Genomic DNA, 19,735 nt, shown 5'->3' on the forward strand with positions numbered 1-19,735 from the left:
TGTGTGTGTGTGTGTGAGAGAGAGAGCGAGAGAGAAAGAGAGAGAGAGAAAGAGGTGGGAGACTGAGGGAGTGGAAGAGAAAGAGTGTAGATGGGTACATGTGTGTGTGTGTGTGTGTGTGTGTGAGAGAGAGAGAGAGAGAGAGACAGAGAGAAAGCGAAAGAGAGAGAAGATGTGACCCTCATCTGGATTTACGGCAGTAGGATCATAACTCAATCACATGAAATCAGCACTGAAACAAGCACACACTTATGCGAAGAGACTGATGAGGAGCTTTGGGCAAAAACACAAGCAATCCCTCCCTCTATCTCTCTCTCTCTCTCTCTCTCTCCATCCCTCCCTCTCTTTCCATCCATCTCCATCTTTCTCTCTCTCACTGAAGGTGGACAGTGGAGTCATCAGCATTCACTGCCAGAAGGCCTGTTAATGCACTAAATATCAAACATGGATTGGCTGGTTGCTATGGGAACTGCATCTGCAGCTCTTGGGGAAAAGAGGCAGGGGGAGGCTGAGATACAGGAAGGGAGGAGATAGAGAGGCGAGAGAGGGAGGGAGAGAAGGAGGGAGGGAGAGAGGGATGGATGGAAGGTTGGAGGGGGCTGGATGGTGAGGAGTGGGGAGAGAAGGAAGAATGTGTGAGTGGGTGGAGATGGAGAAAGAGCGAGAGAGGAAGGGAGGGATGGAGGTGAAGAAGAGATGGAGGGGTGTGGGGAGAGGAAGGAGGGAGAGATGGAGGGGGAGCATGACTCCTCCAAGTCTGAAATTTCGATTCAGCATAAAGCCTGACCTTGCTGTGGGGGACAAAGGCACCAGGAGCAGGAGCGGCAGCACTGGGCGGCAGGTGCAGCGGCACCGGCACTGACCGCTAGCGTCTGACGCTCCCGACGCCGTCTCGTGCAGGCCGGGCTTCTCCTACACGATGAGCCCGATGCGCACTATCACGTTACCGGATCGGTCCCCCCCGGCGCGCCGTGCCGCACAGCCCCCCCGTCTCCTGGCTTTCTGCATTATCATGCTCACAGAGACTTCCGCAAAAGGCGGCAACTGTGGCGCACGTCAATAAACGGCATCGGGTATCTCTGCCCACGCCAGCACACCCGTCTCTCCGAGACGACGCTCACACACACACACACACACACACACACACACACACACACACACACACACACACACATGCGTGCATACTTTAGCTGATTACATTAACAGGCACAGACTGCAGCAGAGATGATTACGATATTCATCCGGTTTCACGTCGCCATCTGTTCACCACGTGAACCCTCCGACTGGACTGATGTGTGTGTGTGTGTGTGTGTGTGTGTGTGTGTGTGTGTGTGTGTGTGTGTGTGTGTGTGTGTGTGTGTGTGTGTGTGTGTGTGTGTGTGTGTGTGTGTGTGTGTGTGTGTGTGTGTGTGTGTGTGTGTGTGTGTGTGCTCAGGAGGGCGAACAAATGATCCCAACTGTTTAAAAATAACCACACTAATGGTGTTCTATTCTATGGGTTGAGGATGATTAACTCATTAAAATTAATTAGGATTTTGTATTAATGAGGATAAAAAGTAAATGACAATCGTTTTTTTTGGTCCATTGACACAATAATAGGTCTGCACCTGACAGTGGGTGGTGCATATCTGGGTCCATGTGCTTGTGTGTGAGAGTGTGTCTGAGTGGATTGGTGTGTGTGTGTGTGTGTGTGTGTGTGTGTGTGTGTGTGTGTGTGTGTGTGTGTGTATACTTGGGACCTTAATTGACTGACTGACTGACTGACTAATTGACTGACTTGAGAGACCTCTCACCTGTGTTTGAACGCCATATTAAATGACTTATTAGCTCAACCGAAAACCCATCGTCAGTGGCTTAGTGCAAGACCCCCCCCCCCCCCCCCCCCCCATCCCAACATGCCTTTCTGTCTATTCTCACAGCCCATTAGGTCAAATGCTATTTATTCACTCTTCAGGACAATTACCAAACAATTATCAGCTCATAACTGAGTGAGCACAGACTGCACTGAAACAAAGGCTCCTGCAGTGCATAAGGGTGCACCTATGTGAAATATTCAGAATGTGTTCCTGAGATATATGCGGGCCGAATGTATGAATATTTCATACTATGCATTACAGTTTGCGTCTGAGTAAATGATGATAAATGATGATGTATGGGGGGACAGGAGTGGAGGCGGAGGGGGGGGGGACAGGAGTGGAGGCGGAGGGGGGAGGGGACCCAGTGTTTTCCGCCCCTTTCTCTTTCACAGGTCAGTGCGCACACACACCAAACCCTCAATCACCTCAGCGTCTGGTCGCCATTGCCACACACACACACACACACACACATACACACACATACACACACACACACACATACACACACACACACACACACACACACACACACACACACACACACACACACACACACACACACACACACACACACACACACACACACACACAAACAAATTGCCTTTGCGGAACATACCTTACATGCAGAAACAAAGCCAATAGTTTTTCTATAGCACATCGAGCAGCTGTGACAGAGCACGTACACAGTATGGAGCACATTGGTTTGTTTAAAGGCTATGAAAAACACATATAGAGACATGGGTACACACACACACACACACACACGCACGCACACACAGACACACACACATGTGCGCATACACACAAATCCCAATTAACAGAAGCAACACCATCTACTCTCCTCCCTGTCACTCTCCCATTTCCCTCGCATTGGTGTGAATTTTTAATACAAACAAGCAATCACACACACACACACACACACACACACACACACACACACACACACACACACACACACACACACACACACACACACACACACACACACACACACACACACAAAATCATATAGGGCCTCAACACTCTTTCTTTGCTTCCAATTTATTTGTCTTCTGTCTTGTGCTCTCACCTTGATGTATGGAACAGTAGCGGTCCTTAAATAATAATAAGTAAATAAAAATAATTTGGGTAATTTCCACCTCTACCCAAATTGATTTATTTAGAAAGAAAACCTGAGTGTCCCACTTTCACAGTATGGGTGTCAACCTAATAACTTGATGTATGGCACAGTACCATCATATGATTATTTAGGATGGGGTATTTTAAATAATTCAGGTAATTTCCACCTCTACCCAAATTGATTTAGAAATAAAAATGAGTGTCCCACTTTAACAGTATGGGTGTCCCACTTTACCAATATACCACATATTTGAGGTTTGGTCAGTTTAGATTTGAAGAGGTGTAATTTTAGCTGCATTTGTTATTTATCCTTTTTAATGTTTAAATTGTGTAAAGGACAACCCAAGCTTTCTAAAAATGTATCATGTTATTATACAGCATATAGCTTTAGGATTATTGTTAAATGTGGCAGAGAACATATCATTTTCAATATGGTCCCACTTGTTCCCCCTACATGTGAATCAAAGATCTTAGAGCATAGCGCTCTAGAATCTTTGGTGTATCATCATCAAGAGAGTTTACCAGATAAATACATCATTCCATGGAATGTTCTCAAATTCCACTCTCAGCATCAAACTATTGTTTCTGTCACAGAGGCAGCTTAGCAACATTGTGATGTCTTTAGAACATAAGACAGCAACTCTACAAAACTGTAATTCTTGGTCACTCTTTCTTATGTTGTCCTAGAAGTTGGTTGATTGTTGATTTTATGGTAGCCTGATATAATGTGGATGTTCTGGTTTTTGACCTGCTGCATTGCAGCACGGCAGAAGAGGGATGATGGTTCAGCTGCCATTAAGAAAAAGGTCAAGAAATACAAAATGTGGGAGCTGAATCTAGAATTGTTCAATTTGGGTGTCCACCTTGATGAGGACAGTTACAGCAATGAAAAGAAAAGCAGAAAGAAGATGAAGCAGGCACTCCAGAAGCGTCTCATTAGTGAGCTGCTGAAGATACACGTGGACAGAGCCAACAAGAGGGCTAAAGAACTTCTCATGAGTAACCCAGATGTTATGACCCTGAATGTGTTGAATTATGGGAATGCTTCACTGGAGAGCAAACTGGAACAGATGGAGAACGATAACAAGAAAATGGAAGGTGATGGACAGAGTATTCTTCACAACCTTATGGACAACGTTGAGAAAAACAACAACACTGATGGACATCACATTATCCTGGAGGAAGTGGAGAGCACTCTGAGTGAGTAGAAGTGCAGATAGGCCAGTAGAACAAAAGATCAAAACACATAAGTGACTTTTTGACGTAATCATAAACATTGAGGAAGAGTGCTACATCATGCATGTCATTTTTTCCAGATCTGACTCTGATTTCTACTGAGCACTTGAATAATGAAATTGGGAACAAATTGCCAAATAATGGTATGTACCAGATATTTATTTACAAGGGAACAAATTGATTGAAATAAAACAAAAAACCTTTAGTTTGTGTTTTTCTGACTAACTTTCCTCTGTAATGTACAGATGTAAACAGCATCAGAGCGAAAGCCAGCACAGGGGAAGGTGACAACGCAGATTTCAACATGGCAAATGACAAAGTGTGAAAAAGTGCTTAGCCCTTGGACTGGAGACAGGAGGGAGGACAGGAAATCCCTTTTTGGCGTCTGGTTCTTCTGTTGTTTTTTATTTTTATTTTTTGCCCCTTCTGGCAAAAGCTTTTCAGTAAAAGTTGAATTGAACCTACTATGTTTATGTCTCCTTTAATAACTGTTAATATGAACATCTAACAAGTTAAGTTTGTCCCATGAAACTGAAGGCCACAATTCAATGACAGATTGCAGGCTGCTTTATTTAGCAGGACTATAACTTAAAAGTATAAAAATAGACTGAATTTATGAAGAAAGCTCCTTCTTTCTGATTGTAAGACAACTATCAATTCAATAATGCTCCAGGCAGGCACTCAAGCAGAGATGGCAAAAGTACTCACTTCCCGTACTCAAGTAGAAGTACAAATACTTGTGTTAAAAAATACTCTGGTAAAAGTAGAAGTACTGATTTAACTTCTTTACTCAAGTAAAAGTAACAAAGTACAGGCTTTGAAATGTACTTAAAGTATAAAAGTAAAACTAGTCTTGTGAATGACAACCATTTTTTATGCAACGGTACCTGGACCACACAAATAGAGTGCAAGAGTGCCAGTCTCTCTTTTTAAATCTCCCCCTTAACCTGTTGGGCCATTTCTAGGCTTTCCCGCCCAACATTGCACTGCCTACTTTAGAGGGCAGTGTGTTCTTTTGGCCTACCATCAAATGCTGGACATCTTTAGAAAGCTAAGATCCTGTAGTTTCTTAGAAGCACTGGCACAGAGTTACAGAGCCTAGAATATTGTTTTTTTCTTTCTGCCGGATAACAAGCATCTCAGACCACATTTCAGCCCTCTAGATCACTTGATATGATTTAAGAGACACAACTGAGCCAGAGCACCAGGTCTTGCGAAGCTGTGTGCAAAAGTAGATCAATATAGAATGAAAAATTAGTACTTTAGACCATTATTTGCCAAGGTGTGCTCATGCGTTTTGTAATGCCCTATGGAAACTCCCCATAAGATTTTTGGTTACCCAAAATGCATACTGACAATAAAAGTATGCATTTCTGTGGTTTCTTGTACACTATTTGGATTTGTAGGCCATGTCAGGTTCTGATAATCTGACTTCACAAAATGGAATAATTATACAAAAGTCTCTATTTTTGCATTTTTTGTTGGCTTCATGGGTGTGTATAAGATGGACTATACAACTAATATTGGATAAAACAACTTGTATATACAACTTGTATATATACTTGTATATATATTGTATGTAAGGAATATTTAATTCCTATGGATTCCTGTGAATATTTCAAGACCAGGAATGTAGTGGTAAAATAAGAGGTGGGTAAAAGATTCTGTGATCACAGTAAGGTGGACTGTGCCATGCCGTAGGCCTATCAGATTTTTAGAAGAGGCATTCAAAACATGTTTGATGATGGTGGAGGTAATTGTCCAATGTTTATATAATACAAGTGCCATTAAAGGAATCATTTATGGATGATTGGGAGTACATACGTTGAGTTGACATCAAAGTCAAAACTCGTTAGCGTCGAAGGGAGAAGGGCATATTATTTCGCCGCTACAAAACTTTTATACCTCTTCTACAGTTCCAAACAACATTACACTTACGTGGTAGTGAGTAGAGGGTCCCTAAAGCCAAACCGAAGTATCCCGAGGTCTTTATGTGGTCGGATAGAGAGTCCAGAATGAATTTCATCAAGTCAGTACCTTTCCGGAAATGTTGCCATCTTTGCTGCCATCTTTAGGGGAAAGTCCGTAGGAGTTGATTGCCAAGTGTGGAGTAACACGCTCTGGAAATTCACAATTGTGAATAGAGAGCGTATGTACTTTCAATCATAAATTGATCTAAAGTGCATTTTACTCCGGATAATTCCTTTAAGTGGTTCATAGAGTGTTGATGAGTGTACATATTGTTATTGTGGATAATACAGTGTGATTTTTAAATGTTAACAGTTGTAATTGGTGAATACACTCTTTTGAGAGGTGGATAAACTCTAATAAAAGGAGGATAAACTATTTCTGAAATTTCAGGTGGGTAAACTGCGTTTAGCCTACTTGCATTTAGCTTCCACTAGGCTACATCCCTGTTCAAGCTGCATCTACTTATTGCTAACGATATAGGCTACCAGTGTTGGGAGTAATGCGTTACAAAAGTAATGTAATTACTGTAATGTATTGCTGTTTGCGGTAACGCGGTAATGTAAGGCATTACAAAAAAAAAATTGGGTAATATTTACTCGGTACAAACTTCAGTAACGCGCGTTACAATGCATTTAAACCAAAATTAAGCGCTTGTTTTGTTTTGATACATATTAGCAAAACCCACCGCAAGAACAACAGAGGAGAAAAAATCCGCGCAAAATAGTACAACGTATCTCCTGATACTGGTTGAAGATGACTGTGGCTGCAGCAGACTCAAAGTCGGACTCTATTTGCGGGATGGACATACGCTCATTATTTTTAGCTTGTCAGAGACAAGGATATGAAGAACATAATAGTTAGTGCACTTTGTGTGCGAAACCAAAAGATCTCACTATGCCTCGCGAAATAGCACAAGTCATTTAATGAAACATCTAAAGTGGTGCCACGCTAATCTTTTTTATTCTTGATAAAACACAAACTATGTTCTTCTAGTGCATGACAGCTTTGAGCTGTGAACTTGAATTAAAGAGAATAAAGGGATAGAAATGCAGAAAAAGATTGTGTAGCCTGGCAGTGCCACCGCTCCCACCCCCCGCATCACACACTTTGCGTAGGGCACCAAAGGACAGAGGGGGCACCCAAATGTAACCAATGAATAGTAGCTTTACTGCAAACTGCGTTTCACTCTTCATCAATAACGTTTACAATGTCAGAATGCACTAACACCATGGTACATGGAAGTTTGATACTTTTTGGGTTCTCTCAATCTCCACCACGTACTAGTAGAATGGAATTGGTGGGTCTTCAATAATTCGTTTCCCAAGCATTTAGGCTACATGAAGCACATGATATGCCAAGTCGACAAAAAATCCATTCAGATAGCTAGGTGGATACCAGGCTCATAATTCACTTTTATTTGCAAAACGAAATGTGAAGCAACATGTCATTGCATACTTTCCAAAGCAATGAAGGCTGCTTAAAACAACTTAACATTGTGCATATTATTGTTAATATTGTGCTATCAATGTAACTCAACAAACAAGGCTTGTAAACAAGAGCTGACAAAAGGGCATTATGAGAACGTAAAGATCAATGCTCTTAAAGTGACCGTGCAGCATTTATAAGAAAACAGCATTTCTTCAGAAATTAATGTTAAAAAACACACATTAATGGTCTGTATAATAGGCCTTTTATTTTACTTTAGGTGTTTGAGTTACCATTTAAATGTCACTCACTCAAAGCCACTCACTTAGGGCACCGAAATGGCCAGTAGGCCACCATCTTGACATGTCTTTATTAAGCTTTGATTTACAATAGGCTCTCTATTGAGCAGGCCTAGGCCTTAAAGTTACAGTATTTATATCACAATTTACCAGACTTTGACCTTTTGTCGGTTTTTAACAAAATTCTGACTATGATTGTTCCTTGTTTTGCATCATGAGCACTGCGCCTATTGCATTCTTACTGTATGTTGTTAGCCTTAAGCCTAGCTCAGTCATTATGCTATACCACATCTCCCTCCATTGGAAGAGCAATGAGCTGCATTGAGCGTAATAAACTGCATTTAGAATGGCAAATCCATATTTCTAGATATTTTGGTGAAAGTAACTTAAAAGTAATGCAATAGTAGTGTAATGCCTTACAATTCAGAGACAGTAATATTATAATGTAACAAATTACTTTGAAATGACAGTAATAAGTAATGCATAGTACATTACGATTTTGAAGAAACTTGCCCAACACTGTAGGCTACACTGCAGCTAGAAGTTATGGAAGCACCAAAGGCGAGGAGAGGTGGAGGGCATTTTTGACTAAAGCTGCAATGATTAGCCGCGAATGAATGCTGCCCAAATCTGTCGAGTCATCTTGTAGTGGTGCGTCAACTTTAAGTGCAACGTATATTCCCATCCGCTATTGATGACGCGAAAAATAATAACGGTAGCCTAACTCCACTGAAATTATTTAAAACTAAAGTAACGAGCCAGTTTTGTAAAATGTAAGGAGTAGAAAGTACCAATATTTGTGTTAAAATGTAAGGAGTAAAAGTAAAAAGTCGCCTCAAAAATAAATAGTAAAGTAAAGTAAAAAAATCTACTTGAGCACAGTAACGAAGTATTTGTACTTTGTTACTTCCCATCTCTGCACTCAAGCAGGCATAGCTGAAACATTGTTTTTCTTTTCTCCCTCGAACAGTCTTATCATGACTTTAAATCATGATTATTGAAAAGCCAACCATGTGCCACTGAAACACTGGAATGGTGGTGGCAGAAAAGGGGCCTTTAATTGTGACTGAACCCAGCCAATATTACATCCGGTGTCATGAGTTATTTACATTCGACATTCAGTGGCTAACAAAATACCAGGACAGTTCTTTTACAAGAGTCTGTAGCCGGCGAGTGCCATACTTTTACCAGAGCAGTTTCAGTCCTTCAGTCTGACTGGCTGCAGGTTGTCATAGTTGCCAATGTAACTAACGTGCAGTCTTCTTTTCAAAACATAAAGATGTTATAAGCGAATAATGTGAGACGTTCGTTCTCAGCAGCATTTAGTTAACACATCTAGTCACACGGTTCCTTTATCTGCCTTCTGCCTCCACACCTCTCTCTCTCTCTCTCTCTCTCTCTCTCTCTCTCTCTCTCCTCACACACCCAAAACATCCTTTCACCCACATTTTCTGCTCCAGTCACAACATACTTCAGTCTCCCCCAACACACACAAACAGACACATACATAGACATAGCCGGGATTAGTGTGTGCTTCACCTCACTGTGTGCTGTTTGTGTTTCACTAATTCACCGATTGGGTTAAATGCAGAGACCAAATTTCCCTCACGGGATCAAAAAAGTATATACTTATACTTATACTAGACACACAAACACAATCTCTTTCTTTCTCCCATCATCCCCCCTTTGACTTTCTGACATTGTTTTTCTCTCCCTCCCTCCCCTTCCCTCCCTGCCAGTTCTGTTTACTCCTCTCTGCAGAGTGGTCCATTAACAGTGTTTCTAATGGCACAGAGTGGAGTATGGCCCAGTTTTAGCTCAGGATGGGATGGGATGGGGGCACAAAGAGAAAGAGAGAGAGAGAGAGGGGGGGGGAGAGAGAGGGAGAGCGAGAGAGAGAGGGGAAGAGAGGGAAAGAGAGAGAGAGAGAGAAAGACTGATAGAAAGTGATCAGAGGCCAAGCTGAGATCAATACAGAGCCTGGCACGTGATTGAGCTGACTCAAAGAGTGAGTGAGAGAGAGAGAGAGAGTGAGAGAAATGGAGAGAAGCAGAGAAATTATGGTCCAAAAAGGGTCCAATTACCACTAAAACTCCTGGTGCCGTTTACAGCTGTCATGGCCTGAGCACAACTGCAACAGCTCTGCTGCCATTACCAGAGGCTTCGTCACACACAGGCCACGTGCTAACTCAAATGGAACGCCAGCTAACGAGCCAATTAACTTTTCACACATGACCCCAGTGTGAGAGAAGAGCTGAGGCCTTCAGCCACCTCCACCCTCCCTGCCCCTGAGTTGGGACTCTGTGGGAAACCATTCTCTCTCTCTCTCTCTCCCTCTCTCTCTCTCTCTCTCTCTCTTCTATGTGTGTTTATTGTCTTTTGACTGGATTTGTGTGTGTGTATGTGTGTGTGTGTGAGTGAGTGTGTGTGTGTGCATGTGTGTGTGTGTGTGTGTGTTTGTATGTGCATCTTGGGGGGTAGTATGGTTTGTTTTTCTTGAAAGTCAGAATAGTCTCGGTGGGTGAATGGGTCCATGGTCACCATTGGCTTCATTTAGACGAGACCAAACCTCTCATCAACTTTTCGACATCAGAAAGCCAAGAGTGGAGGTGACCATGGCGGTGACCAAGAGTGGCCATTCACAGCTATTCTCTGCCCCCCTCCGCCCCTCTGTCTGCGCAGAGACAGGGCTTTCATTAGAGGACAGCATGGGGAGACACACACGGGCAAAAGCTGCCACCAGAGGAGACGTCTACAAAACGAAAGAGAAAATAGAGAGAGAGAGAATGAGGGAGAGAGAGATGAATGGGAGAGAGAGAGAGAGAATGAGGGAGAGAGAGATGAATGGGAAGGGGGTAATTTAAAGAGATTACACAAGCAGAGGAGAGAGAAAAGAGGAGTGAGGGAAAAGGGAACGGGATCAGGGGGGCACAAAAGGCGTCTGGCACCTCACTGAAATAGTTCCTGTTGTGAGGACAGAGAAACAGGAAAGTTCCTATTTGTGTTTATTTATTACTCAACCGGGCCCCTGGAGGGGAACCAGGCGTTTGCCTCATCCCTGCGTCATCCTTTAGCAGGGGCTTGCCCTGTAGAGTGAGTAAACAGCCCTTTGTGTGCTTCAGGAGGGTTCACTCTCCCGTCTTCCGGAGTGAGTTACTGACTGTGGGTGGAGGTTATTTCCCTTGACCCGTTGCAATCACCACCGCAAGTGATCAGCAAATCAATAATATGGACGGCATGTATATGAGTCTTCTCTCGGTGGGAGTATTGGACTCGGATCAAGCGTCCCCTATGGATGTCTACAGCCCCCTTCGTTAGCGGTTCAAATGGAAACACTTAGCATGGGGCTTTTTGGAGCAGCCAGACACAGATTAAATTACTGAGGCTGAGCGGAAGATCTGATGAGAGAGAGAGCGAGAGAGATCACATGAGAAGGGATAAAACTGTCTACAAATGTGACTGTGTGATTTCCCTGATTCTGCTTTTAGGGTAGACACACTCAGAGAATAATAAAGTAAGGCTAAGCATACGGCTGTTCACAGATACATACATCTCTGGGTTCCCTTGGAATGACATATGTATGCAAGAGACGGCCCACATGTTTCTGAATCAGCTAGTCTCTAGGTAACAGCTAGTATGGTCGGACTTGTGGTAGGTTTGGAGTCACTTGGCTGTTAATGAGTTCTGGGTGATGGCCATTAAAAACAGAAACGTTTGGTATGTCTCTGAGACATGCTGAGTTTTCATTTTTGCATTCACATTTTTAATGCCCAATCAAATGAAAATACTTTTCATTTTCAGTCTTATCATATGGGGTGCCACCTTGGTCTCTAACTTGACCCCCCCCCCCCATCTCTCTCTCTCCCTCTGTTCCCCCCTCTGTCTGGTCCAGTGAGAGTATGGTGGAGGTGGAGGTGGAGATCCGTGCTCCTCTGTGAGAGACTGACGGTCCAGCCGCCACCACCGCTGCAGCAGCAGCAGAGAGGGAGTGATGGAGGGAGCGCTGCTGCGTGGTGTGCATGTCAATGCGGGAGCGCCGCGGCTAAATATAGAGTGGGCCAGCCTCCACAGAGGAGCAGCCTTAAATATTTCATCTCCAGAGCTGGAGGAAGCAGAGGGAGAGAGAGAGAGAGAGAGAGAGGGGGGGGATAGATAGAGGGAGTGGGAGAGATAGAGAGGAAAGGAGAGAAAGAGAGAGGGAGGGTGAGGGATAGAGAGAGAGAGAGGGAAGGAGAGAAAGAGAGAGAGAGAAAGAGAGAGGGAGGGAGGGGATAGAGAGAGAGATAGGGGAGAGATAGAGAGTGGGGAATATAGAGAGAGGGGAGAGATAGAGGGAGAGGGAAGGAGAGAAAGAGAGAGAGAAAGAGAGAGGGAGGGAGGGGATAGAGTGAGGGGAGAGATAGAGAGAGCAGGGGGGATAGGGAGAGAGAGGGAGAGAAGTAGAGAGGGGGATATAGAAAGAGGGAGAATGGGAGGGAGACAGGGATGGGAAGAGAGAGAGAAAAGAGGAGACAGGAATAGACAGAGAGAGAAAGAGGGAAAAAGAGGAGAGATGAAAGGAAGCATGTAGTCTGCAATGTTAAAAAAAGATGCGGGGGTGAGGGGGAGACACACAAATACACACTCGTACATTGTGCCATACACACACACACACACACACACACACACACACACACACACACACACACAAACTTACCTCAGATATACACACACATTCACACACAGGCAGACACTATTCATGCTTGCTGTGCAAAAACTAGAAGGGTTATCTGGTAGTTTGTGAGCACTGTTCTGCATCAATGTAGATAAGAGCATTATGTTCTTATTCACATGTGGCTTTGAGTTTGCCTCTCCGACAGTTTTAGCGCTGAGATTGTGTGTGTGTCTGTGTGTCTATGTCTGTGTGTGTGTGTGTGTGTGTGTGTGTGTGTGTGTGTGTGTGTGTGTGTGTGTGTGTATGTGTGTTTGTGTGTGTGTGTGTGGGTGGGTGATAATCTATTCACAGTAGCTGCGAAAAATGACAGAGTTGGCAATTTTTTTGTCAACCCCCTTAAAACATTTCAAAGGAGAGTCATGCATAAACTATAAGTACCTTCTTTTTCTTTACTCTAAAAATATATTGTTTTTGCTTTTCCTAACGCTTGTGCTGTGTGATTCATATGCAATACTAGTGAACTAAGCCAATCTAAAAGTCAAGGTTAAGGTCACCGTCACTTTTATGTGTGAAAAACCCTTTATAGGTACAAAAACATCTTTTAAAAAATCAATTATTCCACAAATAGGCTTTTATCAAAGGCTGTGAGTCAGAATCAGTACAATCTGAAGACAAATATTTCTCCTGAAGTGCCTAAAAAAGCACACAATGACGGTAGGCTACCGTTCTTTTGAATAGGTACCTAAGGCGACTAAAATCCATTAATTTATCTCTACCAGTTCACCTTGATGAACAAAAACCCAGAGGCGGCAAAAAACAATTGGTGTTCCCCAGTTGTCTCAGAGCAGAAGCGCTTATCTCTGGTCTCAGATCAGTTGAGCAGTCTATAGCACAGCCTTGCTTTTGATGAGCCAAGAGGCAACTCTGTTGCTGCATCAGCGCTATGCTACATAGGAGTGTGTCCAGCTAGGCTTACTGGCTTAAAGGCTTCTGAGAGAGAAAGGGCAGCAGCCTTGACTGCAGGTAAAGGAGAGATAAAGGTTAACTATACATCTACTGGGAGGACGCTAATGTGCACGTACAAACACACAAACACACACACACACACACACACACACACACACACACACACACACACACACACACACGCACACACGCACACACGCAGACACACACACACACACACACACACAATTATCTGCAGTGAACAACACTGTGGAAAGCCTGGCCCCTTGCTTCCCTCATGCATCACTTTGATAGATGAAGCTAAGGACCGAGCAAGCGCAAGAGAAAGAGAGAGAGAGAGAGAGAAAGAGAGAGAACAAGAGAGAGAAAGAGAACAAGAGAGAAAGAGAGAGAATGAAAGAGAACTCTACACATCGCAGGTCATTAGTCTGAAAGGTGCTGACTTTACCGCCGTTACAAAACGAGCGAGGAGGCCCCAGCGCTCCACAGTGAAACTCGTTTATTTTGACAAGGGCACGTCCAGAAGCCCAGCTCCACGCTCTCGTCTCCTGACTGGGCCCAGCTCTCCACCACGCATGACTGGACACTGTCAGTGGATGTGAGGAATCAATTCACAATCAACCCCCCCCCCCCCCACACACACACACACCCTCTCAATAACCTCCACTGAGCACTTTAGTATCAGCACAAGGATTAAGTTGGTTAAGATCAGCCAGTGAATATGAGAGGTTCTCTAATGCACAGGGCTCTCTGGAGATAAGGGGTAAAGTTGTGTTATGGATGTCCCTATATGGTGTTGTAGAAGAGAGAGGGGGTTTATTATGGGATAGTATATGCAGCGCTAAGCATATTTATTCTGGGGTGGCAGAGAGGACAGGGAGACAGAGAGTGTGTGAGTCAGGAGATCTGCCTATACTAATGATATGTGTGTTTTTTTTTATAAAAATAAAAAAGCATAATCACAGGTATGGGGTGCTTGCGGAGAGCACACACACACACACACACACACACACACACACACACACACACACACACACACACACTAAGCACTAAGCAGACGTATACTACCAGTCAAAAGTCTTTCTTTTTCTGACTATCTTTAGAAAACTGTAAACTCAACACTATGATATAGCAGGGTAATGTAGTAACAGTAAGTAAAAAATAAACAAAGCCAAATGTTGCTGTGAAGGCAGAATTTTACACTCTTGGAATTCTTTCAACCACCTTAATTTAGAGACTGGGAATGGTTTTCCAACAGGCCCAGCAGTTCTGGAATTGAGCACTTGTTGGTTGCTTTTGGTTCACTCATGTTAACTGAGAAGCATTCAGGGTGACTATTTCATGAAGCTAGTTATGATACCAATAGTGCACAGTGCTGTCATAAAGGTAACATTTCATGAAGCATATTTATTTATTTTTTATCTTTAACAGAACACACACACACACACACACACACACACACACACACACACACACACACACACACACACACACACACACACACACACATACACACACAATCTCACGTATCCTGATCTGACCTCTCTAATCTCCCTCCATTTACAAGCAGAGGAGAGAATCAGGATAAGAGTGTACGATAAACATGTGTGCGTGTGTGTGTGTGTGTGTGTGTGTGTGTGTGTGTGTGTGTGTGTGTGTGTGTGTGTGTGTGTGTGTGTGTATGTGCATGTGTGTGTACGTGCATGTGTGTGTACGTGTGTGTGTGTGTAGAAGCAGGCCAGGGTCAAGCATGTGTGGGTGAGCATAATATATATGTGTGAGTGTAGAAGCAAATGAAACACTGAAAGTTGGCAGGAGAGAAGATGACAGAAATCCGATGCGCATAATATCCTCACCTCAACACAGGCGGTGACTGTTTCTGACACTAGCTACTAGTTCTACTCTAGTAGGTTGCAGGCTGGACACATCAAAGAGCCCAGCGCTCCCCTGCTCAGGGGCTCGAGAGGGAATCAACATGAAAAAGGGACAATCAGCTAAAGTGAAAAAGCTTTTTTTCCCCAAAAAAAGATACGGGATAGTGCACCATGATGTTTGTGAATTTTTTTTTTTTTGTTTTTTTTTTTTTAAGTTTGTGAAAAGTCTGAAATCTGTGGCATCCCACAGCGTCTAGGAGGAAATGAAATGAGATGCTGCAGCGCTGGAGAAGAGGAGATTAGAGAAAGACGCTGCGCTCCTACAAGGCCGCTGCTCAACTCCTGCTCTGGTTGCTCTGTTGTTCCGTGTGTGTGTGTGTGTGTGTGTGTGTGTGTGTGTGTGTGTGTGTGTGTGTGTGTTTTGGGGTGTTTTTGTTGCCTCTAGCTTTCTGTCTGTGTGACGTACATGTACGTAGTGAATGTGGATGGGGTCAGAATGTGATGTGGTCTGACCCTTGTGTACTCAGCCAGAACCGACACCTTACTGTGTGACCCAGCTGGTAGCGGAAGTGTCCAGGACACCTTTTGAAGTGTCTGTCTGGACGTGGTTTGAAGTGTGCACCATCTGAAGAGAGATAGTGTGTGTGAGTGTGTGTGTGTGTGTGTGTGTGTGGATAATTTGAAGCGTAGGTGTTTGAAATCGGTATGAAATGGAAACGTTTCAAAGTCAGTGTCTGTGTGCACGCTCTGTGTGTGTGTATGAGTGTGCGGCAGCTACAGTCTGTGTGTGTGTGTATTTACCTTTTGAAGTGACTGAACAGGGTCCCCACCAGCTCGCCGATACGGCTCTCCCCCGCTGGCGTCATGCCTTGTAGGCATACCACCAAATCTCGGCCATCCTTAGTGTGGAAGACGACCAGCTGGTCTTTCCCTGGGGACACACTCACTCCAGTCACCTGGGAGTGGATGAACAGACAAAGACAGAGAAAGAAAGAGAGAGAGAGAGAGAGAGTGAGAGAGAGAGAAAGAGAAAGAGAGAGAGAGAGAGAGAGAGAGAGAGAGAGAGAGAATGAGGATAGGAGGTAAATCCGGAGTCTGGCATTGCTGTCACATCTAAAGGCCACAGCCATTACTTAGCACACATTAGTCTTAACCAGGAAAAGCTTCCAGAAAACATCAATACCTGTGCTCTGTGAGAGCGAGATTGGACACAAAAACAAACCTGCAGTATATCAGCTGTTACATGCTGTACAAACAGTCTGAAGATCCATAAATATAAACATTACATAAGGACAGGTAAGGACAGGACAGAAAAAGCGTCCTTTCCCCTGATATGATAGCCTAAACGAAATCTAGACGCACCTTAGCGGCAGCAAATGTAATTTGCAGCCAGGGTAGTCTAGCAACTCTCCGTTGGCTTGCGAGCTGGAAAAACCAAACTCTAGTCAGGCCAATCACATTGTGCGTAGAGTCGGTGGATGGGCTTAACATAATGACGGCAGAGTTGCGACAGTTCCGCGTGAATTCCCTGCTACTTGAAAACAAAGAAGACGGATGCTGCTGCTGGCAAACAGCGGTGTTTGAATCGGCTTTGGCCACGACTCGAGTTAACCTTTTTTTTAAGTTGAACAACTAGCCCCGCTGGTGGGAAAACGCATGGGACTCATGGGTTGTAGTGCTATCCTATTGCGTGCAGAGGGAATTTGAAAGACAACCGTTTATCCTGCCCCTCGGATTGAGCAATGCCAATGATAAGTTCCCAGACCCTACATCTTGATGTGGGTCTGGCTCGTCAGGCTACCGATATGACAGAAACAGAAACAGAAAATTAAAAACCTGCTTAACCAAGCCCAAATAAGTTATTCCAACTAAACAAATCTGCATAATTTCAAAAATATGTTCTCTCTTTCTAAATCCATGGAAAAGTCCTTAAACAACTTTCTGAACTCCAGTGGACTTTTTCTGCTCTTTTAAGAAGGCAATAGAGAAAAAAAACATAACACCGCCACCTTCATAAATGCCTAGCAATGGAGCCAGAAACTCTAATCTTAACCCCAGGAGATAGGAGTGGGTGTTTTTCACACTGCGTTGAGTAGGAGCAATGCGCTCCGTCAGCTCCTGTTTAGTCTTGTTCGGCTTTCTTCTAATGACTGATTATTTCCTGCTGGCCTGATGAACTAGAGGACCTACTGCTCAAATACTTTGATGAAAAAAAGAAACAAGTCCTTCAATTTGCTTGCTGTTGTGTGGAAAAATGCTGCTGAAAAATGCCAGGGTAGTGAAGGTGGAGGAATGAAGTTCTTCAAGGGCAGGTGAAGGGATGCGTGCAGCAATTAGATTTGCTCCTGTCCCTTCGACAGCAACCCTGTTATTTTGCGGACACCTCTCCATGTTGTTCGAGAACCATTTAAGGATAATGACGGAAGCGCAGCTTCAAAAAATGAATAATGAATAATTTTTCTCAGAAGAGCAGAAGGCCCTGTGGGCACTGAGACTCGGGGTCAGGGGGGACATGAATAAGTGTCGCACCTCTGAGTCATCACAGTGCCGTCAGCGCATCTCCAGTCAATCAGCGCTATGTGATATAGGAAATCTATGACCTTGGTCACTCACGTGTCGAGTGGCCTTTTCGCTACCACAGCTACATTTCCGCTTTACAGCCACACAGGTAAACAATGCTCAGCGTGTAAGGCAAACGGGCAGGTTAATGATCCTTATCTCTTTCTTTTCTTTCTCTCTCTCTCGCTCTCACTGACTCTATCTCTCCATGTTCCTGTCTTTCTCTTTCTTACACCCCCCCCCCTCTCTATATGGGGCTCATTGAACACAGCCCATGCAGTGGAAAACCGCCTTGAGGGGACGTAAGCACATGGATTCCCCAGTCGAACGCCACACAAGTGAGGCGAAAAGACGAAAAAACAAATCACTATTTAAAATCGATTAAGAAATGAAAGAGCCGCCGCTGGAGTCGATGGCATTTATCTTATCAGCCTAAATTTAGTTTGTGCCCTGTCTGCGACACCAGGCGGCTTCCCGGCAAACACATCTATGCCACAGGCCTTCAGGCAGGGGAAGCATTTAATTGCTTGTTGCTTGGGACTAGTTGTTGTTCATTGCATTTGGTGCGGGGAATGAATGAAAATAGCTTTCCCACAATGCCTTGCAGTGCCAGCTCGATATTTCACCTACCCCTATAATGTTTAATTATCCTGTATTGTTGTTGCCACAGCGGATATTGTTTTCATCCCACTGCACATCAACGACTTCTCATTTTATTTACAATCGATGAAAAATGAAATATTTGGCGTGTAGGCTGGCCCATGTCAGTGACATGGCCGTCCCAAGGAGGGTGCTGGGGATGCTATGGACCTGAAATGAGGACCGAGTGGGCAGAGCACGGCGTGTTAGCCAGAGACACTGGACCGCTCTGGTCCTGGGCCGCCTGTCATCATCGCTATGGTGATGGGGATCGGGCGCCCTGGCTCCCCGGAGTTAGTCGCTCTATTCTTGAGGGGAATGAGTTGGCGGTTACGTAACGCACCCAAAGCTCCCTGGAGAGAGAGGAATTGTGTGTGTGTGTGTGGGGGGGGGGGGGGGATAGAAAGAGACAGACACAAGAAAAAGAAAGCAGAGAGGAAAGAAGAAGGTCGGAGAGGAGGAGAGATGAATGGGAGGGAGCTGGAGAGAAAAGAAAGGAACAAGGAGAGGAAAGGGAGAGAAGAAAGTGGGAGAGGAGGATTGAGGCATACAGTATGGAGGTGAAGAAGAAGAAAGAGAGAAGGAGAGAGCAGGAGAGACACAGAAGAGGATCTAGATGCAGAGATAAATAGAGAGGGAGAGAGAGAGAGATACAGTGAAAGGAGATGAACAGGAGAGAACAAAGGATGAGAGCTTCGTGGTGTTTGACTGGCGGAGGGAGATGGCAATAATTAGCCAAAGCCCTGAAAAATCCCTCTGGCATCTCCTCCGATTCACTGGTCCATAGACATGCTTCAATGGGGCCTTAAGCCATTATATAAGAAGGTGCATTTAAATCTGCTGCATTAGCTGTGTTTACTCTTTAAAACCTTTGGCTCTTCCAAGGCTCTTACACAATAAAATATAGAGAGAGAGAAGAGAGAGAGAGAGAGAGAAAAAGAAAGTCACATGAATAAATAGAGAGAAAGATAGATGGAGGCTGAGTCCACTGATAGAGGGATGTAGGGATTGAAAAAAGAGAACAGTGAAAATGAGAGAAAGAAGGCGTGAGGGTGCGAAAAGGAAAACACAAAACACAAACAGCCATCACCGGAGGGGAACCTACGGGCGGAGGCTTGTGCACATGCCCGGAGTGCA

At 44.2% G+C, this 19,735-nt stretch overlaps 1 protein-coding gene across 1 annotated transcript in view; it reads right to left on the reverse strand.

The window, feature by feature from the left end:
• Nucleotides 1-19,735, reverse strand: part of myo1d (myosin 1D) — a 96,379-nt gene that overhangs the window by 14,314 nt on the left and 62,330 nt on the right. The window contains exon 21 of the mRNA XM_076298395.1: nt 16,202-16,356. Coding sequence (XP_076154510.1) covers nt 16,202-16,356 — 155 coding nt within the window. The remainder of the gene's footprint in view (nt 1-16,201; nt 16,357-19,735) is intronic.

The sequence above is a fragment of the Alosa pseudoharengus genome, unplaced genomic scaffold (genome assembly GCF_046254945.1).
Source record: "Alosa pseudoharengus isolate Yale_2024_CS ecotype anadromous, Long Island Sound unplaced genomic scaffold, YU_APseudo_1.1 YU_APseudo_1.1_scf_21, whole genome shotgun sequence".
In the NCBI taxonomy this organism is placed as follows: domain Eukaryota; kingdom Metazoa; phylum Chordata; class Actinopteri; order Clupeiformes; family Clupeidae; genus Alosa; species Alosa pseudoharengus.